At 45.4% G+C, this 14,880-nt stretch overlaps 1 protein-coding gene across 1 annotated transcript in view; it reads left to right on the top strand.

Annotated features, from left to right (window-relative positions):
* Positions 1 to 14,880, top strand: part of CASD1 (CAS1 domain sialic acid O acetyltransferase 1) — a 163,384-nt gene that overhangs the window by 81,231 nt on the left and 67,273 nt on the right. The window contains exon 13 of the mRNA XM_086941948.1: positions 2,828 to 2,907. Coding sequence (XP_086798074.1) covers positions 2,828 to 2,907 — 80 coding nt within the window. The remainder of the gene's footprint in view (positions 1 to 2,827; positions 2,908 to 14,880) is intronic.

Raw genomic sequence — 14,880 nt, 5'->3', positions numbered from 1 at the left:
AGCGTAGTGAGAAAGGGGAGAAACGAGAGCCGCGCGCAGACAGACATGAAATACCATCCCTGCGACCCATTGCTCGCCCCCCTTCCCCCCCTCCCCCCGCTCGCCCCTCCCCCTCCCTCCCCCCCCCCCCCACACACTTCTCCGCCCATTCCGCCCTCCCCCCCCTCCTCCACCTGTCGGCAGGGGCCACACACGCAGTCGACTCCACCAATGCACCCCCACCCCGGGACTTAGAGTTACCACGCACCACTCGTACCACCTCCCCGTGAACACTTGAGGCCGGCACCCTGCGGGACCACTCCACCCGGAACTATCGAGACAGGGCCCACACTGCAGCACCCCCTCCCCCGCCCTCCCCGAGTTAGGGTTCATTACACCCTCACTTTCTTTCCTGTTTTTCCCCAGATTGGAACAGTGGCACCCACGGCAGAGGTCGCCCCCCAGTTGACCACGCTAGTTCTGCCTTTCCCACTCACACCTTTTACTTTTAACGCACGGCGACTACACACAGGAGTGCAGCACACATGCAAGCCACTGCCACAACCTTCTACGACACGGCGACGAAATACTGAACATCCTAGCCGTCCACAGCACACATACACGTTGCCCGGAACCGGGCCTGGGTGGTTATTCACACTGTTGAGGAACATCACGCTTCATCACTAGCCAGAAGGTTGCGGACACCGGGGGTGCGGCTGGCCATTAGGCTGCCCGCCTGGACGGGTAAGGTCAGACACACTGGTAGGATCGGCACTGTGAATTACACTGTGATATAACAATGGAATGAACGGTCTGGTGCATGCAATGTCCGCCCATATGACAACAGATGGAGTTCTTTTATTTATAAGTGCATTTATTGGATTTTCAGCCGTCGCCAACATTCGCTCTGATACTGTACGAGCTACTCCAATGGTTGTTTCCCCTTTGAATTATGCACACAAGAAATGTAACTGTACGTCAAGTGTTTCAATAAAACAGATTTAAAAAAATTTAAAAAAATGAGAGAGCCATTCTAGTTAAGATGGAGGGCCCTTATTCCCAACCTTCAATGATTTTGATTGATGCACTTTGGAACCATAAATGGCAGGTCACCATTTTAGAACCTAAATAGCATATTCTCTACAGAGTTTAATAGTGATAAAATCTGTTCAAATAAATACAAAAGAAAAACACAAACAAATGATCCACGCCCAAATTAATAAAAGGGTGTGAACAACTGCCACTTCACCTGTACCACAAGAGACTACAATGTTTGAAGTTTCATAAGGAAACATAAGAAAAGTAATATTCATAACATTACAAGTGTATACCTACAATATTTATATACCCTTACACCTCTCTTGAGTGGGTGTGAAGATACATATCCAAAAGAAAACAGCGTTCCAAAACATGCACTCAGGCAGCATAAAAAACAGGGTTAGCAAGTCAGTGGTTTATTCCTCCATAAACCCTTCGTTTATGGAGGAATAAACCACTTACTTGCTAACCCTGTTGTCGCCCTGTTTTGTATGCTGCCTGAGTGCACGTTTTGGGACGCCGTTTTCTTTTGGATATTGTCACCAGCTGCTCCGCCAGTATCGAGCCACCCCCCAAGCTCAAGTTTGCCAGCAGCTCATTTCAGAGGCCCACAAGGGTTGGAAATTGCAACAAAGAGGTAATGCGGCGGAACCCACCAAGTGTGATACTATGCTCTAATACCAGGACTACATGTCCTAACATGCACGCAACAAAAGCGGCCCACTGAGGGTGTAAAGAAAAGGACTAATTAACCTATTAGAGCCTCCGACGCACATTACCCGCTGCCTATGAATACGAGACTTTCAGTCTCGAAACGCGTCAGGCAAGATCGAATTTTAAACACTGTAATGAGAATGCTGGTTGCCGTTGCAAAAGAATATAACCACGTGGTTAACATCACCTGTTGTGCGCATCTTCAATGCTTTTGGCGTTTGGTTAAATATATATATATATATATATATATATATATATATATATATATATATATATATATATATATATATATATATATATATATATATATATATATATATATATATATATATATATATATATATATATATATATATATATATATATATATATATATATATATATATATATATATATATATATATATATATATATATATATATATATATATATATATATATATATATATATATATAATATTGGATTTGTATAGCGTGGCTGATCAACCATGAGGGGTCTAGGCATGGGGACATTGTGATTTGCCCAGAATCACAGGATGTTGAACAGATGCCAAGACTGACCTGGATTCCCAGCTCCAAAGCCAGCAGCTCTGGTTGTATTGACTCAATGGAAAATAAAATATAATAATTTAGGATTGGGTTTTATTATGAATGTCTTGAAGTATGTAGTGTGTTGTATCGGATCATCTGCATATCACTTTTTTATTAGCCAACATGTTTCTTATAGACTCCTGGAATTAGAGGGCCCATGGACAATCTCACTAATCAGCTTCACTCGTTCCAATTTGGTAGGGGAAATATTCACAAACTCATTATTTAGGTGTAGGAGGTAGGCAGCAAACGCATACTTCTCTGTCATATGCAGTTTTAGAGTATGTACACAAGGAATGTTATACTGAGTTTAGGAAGATTCAGCATATAGTACTCCTTGATCCAGACTTGATACTTAAGCTGCTGTCTCCTTTATCAGTGTTAACCCAATGCTAGAGCACAGTGTACTATTGATGTATTGCCGTTATAAATATTACAATTGCTATAAAATTTGTGCTCCACGTTTATGAAATTAAAACTTTTCATTATATTCTCTTGTCCCACAGGGAACAGTTTATGGAACTTTGGCTTATTGCTGAAGCTTGCTTTTTTGCTACTAATCATTTGCTTTCTAACCTATTCCCAGGTTTGTATCTTCTTTTTATTTTATTGTTCAAGTAGACCATTTTGATGGTTGGTTTTGATATATTCCTGATGTCTCTGCCTCTTTTGTGGTGCTTTATTCAATACAGTTAAATTATGCAACTACACTATGTAGCAACCTCTTATAATGAACTATATCATTCCCCTCGACCAAAAAATGGTTGAATCAGTCCCTCAAAGTTTGAGCCATAGACATCAATGGTTACATTTGGATCTTTATAGCATGTATAATAACAGTAGCAATCACTCTAACTCAAACAAAACCTCAGCAAAGCCAATAGTTTCGGCTGCCAAGCTGACGGCTTTGCCAGTGCCTATTTCTTTTGAATACTTTTTGTTAAACTATAGCAAAAACCATTATGCGATGGTCGCCCATGTGTGCACATGCATTCAAATACAAAGGTGACCAGCTTGAAATATTTTTGTAATAAACACAAATATTCTAAGATGGCTGATAGTGCATAGGCATACATGTGTACCGTGTACACAAATTGGTGGTCGTCCTTTAATAATTTATAAAATAGTTTTACTAAAACTTTTCTACAATGGCCGCTTGAGAACACGTAGGTGACCATCTTCAAATCTTTTAAATGAAGCTCAACAAAGATTCAAATGTGACCAATTTTGTGGACACGTATGCTTCCAGCCAGGCAGCCATTTTAGAATGCTTTGTCCTGGCTTTAGCTAATGAAGTATGCATGCATGCATGTATGTCAAGACACACAAGTGACCCGTTGGCAGTGTACGGGAACCTGCCAAACCCTCACTAAGCAAAATATGAATAAACAATAGCAAAAAAAGCATGCATTGTCCTCCAAACTCTGCCATGGAAGTGCACTATTTTCTGTGTGGATGACAGCAGAATGCTATCACTCGCACAAAAAAGGGTGAAGTGTTCTGGCCCTTTCCCCATGCTGTATAGCAGGGTTCTCCAGAGTCGGTCCTGGAGGGCCGGGTCCATGCCAGATTTTTAAGATAACTACATTTATCTAAATGGAGATATGCTAAAATTTGACGTGGATCCGGCCCTCCAGGACCGCCTTTGGAGAACTCTGCTGTATAGTGTAGTGGAAACACAATGTGAATGAGACTTAAACAGACTATTGAATGAAGCAAGCGGAGTGGAGATCTCTATGTATTTATGAATTTACTGTTAAGGATGTTGTGGAAAAAAACAATGGTACTGGTTAATACCATATATACAAATATGCTGCTCTGTGAAGGGCTTTGACACATAGCTTTGCCACATCACAATTTTGTGCATTGTAGACGGTTTTGGGGAATAGGAAATAGAAGAGAAAAGGGTTTGGGTCAGAGAGGTGAAGTTGCAAGACAATATTGGAAGGGATGAAGTTAGGCAAAAAAAGGGCAGAAGCAGAAATAGGAAAGATAATCAAGGAAGAAATACAATGGGGAAGGAGACCAAAGTGGCATAGAAATGATAATGGAAAGATCAGAGTGGAGGATGTGACGGGTATGAATGAGAAGCAAGGAAGGGAAGGAAGGAGAGGGTGAAAGGAAAAGGAGGTTAGTAGGCGACAGAATGAGAATGGACAGAGGAATGAATTAAGATGGAAAAAAGAGGCTCAATAGAAGAGGAGTCGAAAGAATATTGAGAGTATTAATTAGAGTTGATACTGGAAATGCGACAAAGGATTTGAGTGAAAAGAGGAGAGGAAGGCAAGAGAAGAAATGGTGAGTTAGAGGAAGTTTGAGAAAGACTGAGAAGCAAGCACAAGACACTCAGGAGACTGAGGGACCCATTCTTGTAAGGGTGGAACATTACACCTTGGTTCTCTGCCTCCCCCCAATTCCAAGTGTTAATCGGTGTGGCAAAGCACTCAGGAAAACCAAATGCACACAGAAACAAGCTTGGAATAGTAGAAAAATATGTGGGATTGGATTTAGGAATTCTGGGTCCACAAAGGCATTCCCCTTTATGGTTCTGGTAACTCAGAATGGAGACCTAGACCAGAGTGACAATATAGACTGGTTTCTCCACATTCAATTGCTGGCTGACAAACAATAGAGGCCCAAGTGAAGCATCTCAAAGAGTGTGTGAAAAAGGAAGCCAGAGTGGTGACGGTGGTTAGATGTGTTGCAACTTTATAATTCTATTTAGTGTGCCTGCTACATGAAAATAAGCTCTTCTATCTGGAGATAAATTAATATAGCTTGTTATACATTTGTAACATGGACATTGTTTCTATGCTGGTAACCTCCTAATTCAAGTAAAAGCCTCTATTGTATAATTTCCTGGGACATCGTCACTATGCTAATTACTGTTTTGAAACTCGAAACAATAAGAAAACACCCTATTACTCCAATGTTTGGAAACCATAAGAGCATGGAAGCCACCTAAAGAAAACCACTAACTTCAGCCCTGATTAGTCTATGGCTCCCACCTTGCTCTTCCACGTTTCAAGTCCCACCACTGGATGCCTGCACATATAACAGCATGTTTCTTAATTCCTCTCCCGCCCATCTAACGTTTTCTTTCTTTCTCTCTCTCTCTGGAATGCTTCTTCCCTACTCTCTTCTTTACTGGCTTTCTCTCCCATTGTATGTTGTCTGTCTGCCTCGCATGGTGGGCCTCAGAAGAAATAACTAGCATGGGGGAAAAATCTGCAGCTAAAATCCTGTTCCCTTCATCTCTGTTTGGTTTGATTCATTAATTGCAACCTGCAGTGAAGACCATAATTATGAAAGGAAACACTTTTTTGTTCCTGTAGATATTTTTCACGTGAGTGACCTGTCTTTTTGCCAGTCCATGAAATAGGTACATGTAATTAAAAAAAGTAATTATTCTACTTCAACTTTTTAATGGAATTCACTGGCTCGAGTATTAACGTTTTACAGAAGCAATCGAAGTGTAAAAACATTATTTTTACAAAGTTTAACTCACAAGGAAGTTGCGTATGTCTGTTTCTCTTCCAGGGGATCCTCATCAATAGTCATAAGCATTAGAATATTCCCGCCCATGCGCGGGACCCCGGAAACACTATATTATATGTGCCCCACATATATATATATATATATATACAAATATATATATATAAATAACATATATATAAAAACAAGCAATAGCAGCCAAATCACATTAGAGCTGAAATATGCTGTGAAGAATTTCCACCATACATGTATAATAAGCATTAGAAACATGAGAAACAACACCAAAGATTGTTTAGAAATTGTTTTAATGCTCAGAAAGCAGTAGAAATTCCCATAACTCACTGGAAGCATAGGAAGCTCCCAGGCTGCATTGCAAACACACAGTCTAAAAAGACTGAAAAGCTAACCTGTAGCTGAATAGCAATAAACTGACACTGTGCCTTTAAGGCACTCATGACCCCCTGTATCCCATCATGCCCTATGGGTGACAGTTAGGTCAGTTGTTCTTTCCGGCTCCTTCAGAGAAGGACCCTGGTTACACAGCTCCACTATTTTTCTGGTTTTGACAGAAAAATACTTCCTTTTTTGACAACTTTTACTCTTACTTCGACATTTAACATCTAGTCAAGTAAGATACTGCTTGTTTTCAGCAGTTTAGTGAACATTTTCTTCTGAGAATGCCTTCACTCTTTGATAAATGTCCTTCTTGTGGCAACAAGAAGGCCAAATCAGACAACCACGACGTCTGTATCCTATGTCTGCCTGAAGATCATGATCCAGGCACCTGTCCACATTGTGAGCACCTGTCAGGAAGAACTCTCAAAGACAGGGAGAGGATTCAAATTTATGGCCTAGCTCACAGGGCTTCAAGAGGAAGATCACCAGTGAAGAAGGGCTCCAAGAAGGCTCATACATCTTCAAAAAAGAAGTCTTCATACCCTTCAACTTCAGCGTCGGGCTCGGCGCTGAGAGAAGAACCACAGGTGGAGTTTTCCTCTTCAAAACTGCCGTCGACGGCGGGCTCGCCGTCGAGGAGAAGACCAGGTACGTCGACGACTTCGAAAGATCCAGCTCCGTCGTCGAAATCCCCTCCGCCGTCGTCAACCAGGCGACGACCGGCGTCGAGATCCATTACCCCTCCGCCGTCGTCAACCAGGCGACGACCGGCGTCGAGGGAGGTCACTTCGCCGTCGTCAACCAGGCGACGACCGGCGTCGAGAAGTGTGACCCCTCCGCTGTCGTCCAAGAAGAGGCGCTCGGCGTCGAGGACCAAGACCCCTCCGCCGTCGACAGTAGCTCGTCGATCGGCGTCGAGGACTCAGTCTCCGTCAGTGTAGCGTCGGCGCTCGGCGTCGAGGGTGCCCAATACCCCTCCGCCGTCGTCGCACAGGCACTCGACGTCGAGACCAAGATCTCCGTCGACGGCCGACCATCGCCGTTCAACGTCGAGGCAGAGAGCTCCGTCGACGACTAGACATCGTCGTCCGACGTCGAGAGAGAAGCTCCCGTCGACGACAGGACATCGTCGTTCGACGTCGAGGCAGAGAGCTCCGTCGACGGCCGGTCATCGCCGTTCGACATCGAGACAAAGGACTCCGTCGACGGCTACTCATCGCCGCTCGACGTCGAGAGACTACATATCCTCTCATGGACATTCGAGGTCGAGATTGTTTGATCCTCCGACTCCTCGAAGGCGTTCGACGTCGAGAAAAGAACGCTCGACGTCGAGGCATTCAGATGCAATCATGGTGACGGAATCTGCGTCTCATCATTCATCTTATCAGTCCTCTGGCTCCTCAACTGAACCTTCAAGGTCCAGAAGCCCTATACACAGATCTCCTGAGCGTCGACCAGATCCGTTGGCCGAGCGAATCAGGCTGTCACCTAGATGGTACAAATCTTTGGACCATTGGCGAGATGCTGGGGCTACCAAGCGTATGCAGGAATATGCCAGCCCACACCACAGGTCTCCGCTTCAGGATCTGGTGGAGGAGATGGACAGGCGTTGCCCTCCCAGGCGCAAATCCCCTGTGAGACCACCCACCAAATCGCCCAGAAGATCCCGATCTCCTAGAAGGGAACCTCGAATGGAAGGTCGGATAAGGTATCGCTCTCCTAGAGGCAAATCGCCCGTGAGATCACCAGCCAGATCTCCCAGAAGATCCCGATCTCCTAGAAAGGAACCTCAGACAGAAGATCGGATCAGATCTCGCTCTCCTAGACGGGAGGAGCGTTCTAGAAGGTCACGGGAGCGGCGACTCAGCGCACACCGTAGACGTCGACGTACTCAGTCTACTTCTTCTACCTCTTCTACCAGATCGTCAAAGAGAGACTACTCCCCGACGTTGACGGACAGTCCTGCGTCCAGGTCCTCCCCAGTGGATGACATTGGCACGTATCTGGATGTGCTGCAAAGAGGAGCACTTAAACTAAACATCGAGATGTCTGTCCCTCAAGTAACAACGACAGTCATTTTTGAAACTTTACACAAGAAGGCCATCTCCAGACCTCTGCTGCCTTTAGTCCCAGGGATTATGGATCCTGTCAAGGAGGTTTTCCTAACCCCAGCAGCAATCAGAGCGGTACCAGCCCGCATTCAGAAAAAGTACAAACCGGCGGCTTCTGACCCGGTGTTTGTAAAATCTGACCCCCCAGCGGACTCTGTGATTGTCGCAGCGGTGAGGAAGACACATGCGGTTGCTGGTTCCTCTTCAGTCCCACCAGATAAGGACAGCAAAACGCAAGACTCCTGGGGTCGAAAAGTTTGGAACTCTGCTGCTTCCTCTCTTAAGGTCGCTAGTGCAGCTGCGCTTCTGGGTCGTTATGACAGAGCCTTATGGGACTCGATGGAAAGATTCAAAGCCAAGCTGCCAAAAGAGGACCAGCAGGACTTTGAAGAAACTGTTACAGAGGGGTGTCTGGTGGCGAATCAGATGATAAGCACGGCTGCGGATGGGGCGGTGCTTTCGGCTCATTCCTATTCCCATGGAGTTTGTGCCAGAAGATCGGCCTGATTGCGCCTTACAGGTCTAAATCCGGATGCTGAGCATCGGATTCTGAATCTTCCCTTTTCGGGTTCCGCTCTCTTCGGAGAATATGCGGACAAAGAGATGACCCGAATGAAGACTGGGCTGGATACGGTGAAGGCGGTGGGCTTGGAGAAGAAAAAAGAATTCAAGCGCCGCTTCAAGACCAACAGGGGGAGAGGGGCTCAACAGAGGGTTCAAACCCCTCAGTGGTCCCAAAACAAAACTCAAGGGAAACCCCAGTTTCGTGGCAAGCCCAGCAGAGGTAGAGGAGGTCACCAACAGTCCTCCAACACCACAAGAGGAGGAAAGGCCTGAACAGAGGCTTCCTCTGGCGCCGTTGCCCACTCCAGTGGGAGGAAGTGCTTCACACCTGGCAGAGTGGGTCAGCATCACAAAAGATCAGTGGGTGCTGAATATACTGCTCAATGGATACAGGATACGTTTCCGTGCTCTTCCAAAGAGCATACCTCCAAAGAGCTCTTGCCCTCACCAGCTAAGCTTGCTCCGACGAGAGGTGAAGATCCTGCTGCAAAAAACAGCGATAGAAGAGGTAAGAGTTTCCTCCCGCTCTAAGAGGAAAAGGAGTTTACTCCAGATATTTCCTTGTCCCCAAAAAAGATCAGGAGGACAAGTTCAGACCAATACTCGACCTACGACTCCTAAACAAAGTCATTGTCAAAGAAAAGTTCAGCATGTTAGCGCTTCACCAAATATGTCCACATCTTCAAGCCGGAGATTGGATGTGTTCAGTGGATCTGCAAGATGCGTACTTTCCCATCCCGATTGCGCAACAACATCGCAACTACCTAAGGTTTGTCGTAGGGAACAAACACTACCAGTACAAGGTGTTACTCTTCGGTCTCAAGTCCGCACCACGAGTCTTCACCAAATGCATGGTAGTGGTGGCGGCTTGTCTTCACAAGAAGGGTCTCTTCATTTACCCATACCTGGACGACTGGCTCCTAAAAGGTCCATCTCCGGTACAAGTAACGCGCGATCTGCAACTGTGCCTGCACCAGCTGCACAGGCTCGGCCTCCATGTGAACCTGGAGAAGTCAGTCCAGCGGCCTACACAATCCATCCACTACCTAGGCTCCGTTATGGACACAAGCTTGGGAAAAGCGTTTCCTTCGGAGGAGAGACTTTTTTCCATGAATCAGAAATGTGGGATTCTGCTAGAGTCTCGGTTTCCAACAGCCCGACAAGTAGCATCTCTACTGGGATCCATGGCGTCCTGCATTTTTCTCATCCCAAACGCCAGGCTTAGAATGCGTCCTCTACAACAGGCTCTGGAGGACCAGTGGGACCAAGCGACAGGACGCTGGGAAGATCGAATCACTCTTTCCCAGGCGACGAAAGAGGCCATCAGATGGTGGACTTGGAGGAAGAATCTGATGGTGGGGGTGCCGTTTCACCAACCCGTTCCTTCCCAATCTATAGTGACGGATGCCTCCCTGCAAGGCTGGGGAGCACACATGGGTCCACTTCAAATTCAGGGCCAGTGGTCTGCGCAGGAGCAGACATACCACATCAACATGCTGGAACTCCGAGCGGTATTCCTGGCTCTCAAAGCTTTCCTGCCGGCGATCAAATCCAACTCAGTCCTAGTTCAGACGGACAATACAAACACCATGTTCTATCTGAACAAACAAGGAGGCACAAGATCTCGCCCACTCTCTCGAGAGGCTCAGGCAATCTGGCATTGGCTTCTCTCTCGAGATCTCGCAGTAGTGGCAGTGCACCTTCCAGGCGAGTTGAACATCAAAGCAGATGCACTCAGCAGGCACTTCGAAGATCAGCCAGACTGGGTGCTAAGCGACGAAGTAGTAGAAGAGCTTTTTCGTTGCTGGGGTCGTCCACCCATAGACTTGTTTCCAGACGACAAAAACACCAAATGCCACGCCTTCGCGTCCAGGTTCCACCGGCCAGGAACGCAGGGGAACGCTCTACTGTTGGATTGGACAGGGATGTTCGCATACGCGTTTCCTCCCCTTGCGCTGATTCCGAGAGTAGTTTCCAAGCTCCTCAGGTCGAACATGGAAATGATCCTGATTGCTCCGGATTGGCCTCGGCAGTGGTGGTATCCGGACCTTCTACATCTGTCTGTGTGTCCACACAAACGGCTCCCTTGCAGGCCGGACCTGTTGAGCAAGATGAACGGGAGGATAATGCATCCCAACCTCCCATCATTGAACCTAACAGCATGGCTCCTGAGGTCCTGCAATATGGACATTTGAACTTGCCTCCCGAATGCATGAACATTCTAAAGGAGGCTAAGAGACCTTCCACAAGAGCGTCCTATGCATTCAAGTGGAAAAGATTTTACTTGTGGTGTAGAGATCATCACTTGGATCCGACTAAGGGACAGGAGGACGTCATCTTACCATACCTCCTTTCCCTCGCAACTGCTGGTTTAAAGTACACTTCAATTAGAGTGCATTTGTCAGCTATTGTAACATACAGAAAATCGCCTGATCAGATGTCTTTCTTTCAGGTTCCAGTGGTTAAGGACTTCCTACAGGGGTTGAAGAAAGTGTAGCCCCCTGTGCAAAATCCTTCTCCTCCGTGGGAATTAAACCTAGTTCTATCCAGGTTAATGTCACCTCCTTTCAAGCCCATCCACAAGGCCTCCTTGCAACATCTCTCTTGGAAGGCAGCCTTTTTGGTGGCGATTACCTCTTCGCGCAGAGTAAGTGAGATACAATCGCTCTGTGCGAAGGAACCATATACGGTTTTCCACCACAGCAGAGTAGTCCTAAGGGCTCACCCGTCTTTCTTGCCTAAGGTCATCTCTGATTTTCATATAAATCAGTCTATTTCCCTCCCTTCCTTTTTTCCAAATCCTACGACCCCAGCCGAGCGGTCACTTCACTCCTTAGATCTTAAAAGAGTGCTTAAGTTTTATTTGGAAAAGACTAAAGGGATTAGGAAAACGGACCAACTGTTTGTGAACTATGGCTCAATGACAACAGGTTTTCCAGCGGCCAAGAGGTCCATCTCCAGATGGATTGTCTCTTGCATTAAGTTGGCCTATCAGCTAGCAGGCAAACCTTTGTTGATGTCTCCAAAAGCGCATTCCACTAGAGGGAAGGCCGCTACAGTAGCTTTCTTGCATGACATTCCAATGTCGGAGATATGCAAGGCTGCAACCTGGAAATCATTGCATACCTTTACGAGGCATTACTGCCTCGAATCTGATTCCAGGGCCGATACTCAAGTAGGGCAAGCCTCCTTGAGGAATCTGTTTGGGTAGTCTATAGTCTACTCAGACTTATTGATGAGATTACTGTCTTATCATTCCTTTGCCCGCAGGGATGAGGAGAGGCTCGCTACTCTATTCTAATGCTTATGACTATTGATGAGGATCCCCTGGAAGAGAAGGATTAGTTACTTACCTGTAATCCTAGTTCTCTTCCAGGGGTATCCTCATCAAAGTCATAAGCAACCCTCCCGCCTCCCCGGGCAAAGGATGCTCTTTAATAAGGAGATATTGTTAACCTATTTGTTATTGGGTTTGTTTTCAGTCTCCGAAAAGAACAACTGACCTAACTGTCACCCCTGGGGCATGATGGGAGACAGGGGGTCATGAGTGCCTTAACCCTTTCGCTGCTGATGACGAGCTCAGCTCGTCATCACCCACGGGTGTCGTGTGCTGATGACGAGCTGAGCTCGTCATGGAAACCGCAAAATGGCAATTTGCAGCACAGGGCAAAAATCCCCGCAGCAGCCATGTGGTTAAAGGCACAGTGTCAGTTTATTGCTATTCAGCTACAGGTTAGCTTTTCAGTCTTTTTAGACTGTGTGTTTGCAATGCAGCCTGGGAGCTTCCAATGCTTCCAGTGGGTTATGGGAATTTCTACTGCTTTCTGAGCATTAAAATAATTTCTAAACAATCTTTGGTGTTGTTTCTCATGTTTCTAATGCTTATTATACATGTATGGTGGAAATTCTTCACAGCATATTTCAGCTCTAATGTGATTTGGCTGCTATTGCTTGATTTTATATATATATTATTTATATATATATATTTGTATATATATATGTGGGGCACATATAATATAGTGTTTCCGGGGTCCCGCGCATGGGCGGGAATATTCTAATGCTTATGACTTTGATGAGGATACCCCTGGAAGAGAACTAGGATTACAGGTAAGTAACTAATCCTTCCCAGTCAATCATTTTAATAAAAAATGTAAAGATCATTTTTAAAAACTTTTTTAACAAACTATGCCCCTCCTTCGGTTGCTTTGTGGCTATACTTCAGTTTTTTTTGGTGTTGTGTTTCACTTATTCACACATTTTTTTTATATTCGCTTTTCCTAGGGTGCTACACTTCTAAACAACACTCTTTTTAAGAAAGCACATTTTCCACCATCACATAATTGCCAGCTTAAGGCGATTATGCATGATTTTTGGAATAAGTATCCTTTGGTGACCTCAGAATCTCCTAAATTATCAATTTCATCGTTCCTCAGTCATACCCTTAAATGCTGGTCATTGTAGAAAAGGGCAGCTTTTGACTTACATTTATCATACAAAGTGAAGGCTCAGAAGAGTGGCCTTCCTTGTTAAATAGCATTATATTGGTGGAGTGGGAGAGGGGACAGATAAATAGTCAATATTAGCCCCCCAAAAAGAGTTTGCAGAGAGTCTGATCCATAGTTGTGGCAACAAGTTGCAGCGTGGTCACCCTCCATAGAAACTGTTTTGTGGGGTGTAACTGGAATATCAGGCTACACAAGCTAAACTAGGGAAGTCTTTTAAATAAGGGTAGTCGATGTACGTCAAATGTTTCCAAGTTTAAAGAAGCTGATGATCTGATTTCGTCTTCATGGTGAATTTGCCTAACCATCTCTTTTTCTCACAAACCATTTCTTCCTCACCATCTCCTCTTTCTGTTTCTCTTCATTAGTTTCTCTTTTTTGCTCTGTTCCTGCCACTTTATCTTCCTATCTCAACTACATCACCACAGACTCCTTTAAGTTTGTGCTCTACCGTTTTTTTCATTCATATTATTTCATTACTGCATTTTACCTGCTCTCATCTTTCCCTTTTTCTTACTCAATCTTTTATTCCCTTTCATCCTCCTTACATTTTCCTCTTTCTTCTTGCCCTTTTATAATTTTCATTTCTGATTCCTCCCTTTATTTTTCGAATTTCAGTATTTAAGTGTTATCCTTACTTCTATATGTCCCCAAGAAAAAAGTCTTTTTTAGGTCGAGCCTAGGCAGCGCATGCGGCATGCTGTATTGGTGTATGGAATAGAAGCCCCGCCCACTCTCCGCCCATATTTGTAATTGGCTTGTCTCATTGCCGTTCGTAAATTCTGGCTCCTGATTCGTTAATAGGCTTGTTAGTTCCTCCTTCTCTTCATTTGTAACCTCCCATGAGGACTGTCCCTTTTACTTTGGTTGTTACACGGTACTTCTTTTTAGGGCTCGGGCCTCGCCCACCACGAAGTGGGGGCGGAGCTTGCGAGCTCTTTAGTATTTAGAAAAAAAAATTCAGAAAGGGCTCCGGCTAGCACATTCCTTAGTTTTTTATGGCATCTGCCTAGTGATTCGTCTTCGCTGTGCTGTGTATTTAGTAGCGTTGACGTGATAGGCTGTATGTAATGTACGCGTGCCCGATTTGGCATATTCTGTGCGCGAACGAGCACGGAGAGTGATTAATCTTAATTAGGAGCTGTCAGAGTGCCCGTGTAATGCAATCCAGATGTTGTGCGCGCGTTCACCATCAAGCAGTGCGTTTGTCGGGCGCGCGTCAAGCAATGCGTGACGTCAGCACATGGTCGTAGGCAGCACGGAGGGCCAGTCCGGCACTTTAGGGACACATGTCCAGCACTTTTGTGCTCTGAGTTCTAAGGGATCCCCCAGTGCTGTAGAGGCAGACGCCGTATTCCCTGTTTGCAGCCCCAGGCGCTGCTTCCTGCCCCAGCTGAGTTTGATGAAATCTCTTGGCATTCCAGCAAGTTTAATGGGCTGCTGTCTCCCAGCCTGGGACCCCTGGCAGACCGACGGTATGTGTGTGATCAC

Source organism: Lissotriton vulgaris, chromosome 10 (genome assembly GCF_964263255.1).
Source record: "Lissotriton vulgaris chromosome 10, aLisVul1.2, whole genome shotgun sequence".
In the NCBI taxonomy this organism is placed as follows: Eukaryota; Metazoa; Chordata; class Amphibia; order Caudata; family Salamandridae; genus Lissotriton; species Lissotriton vulgaris.
The sequence above is the reverse complement of the archived record's forward strand: the minus strand, read 5'-3'. Positions and strand labels throughout refer to the sequence as shown.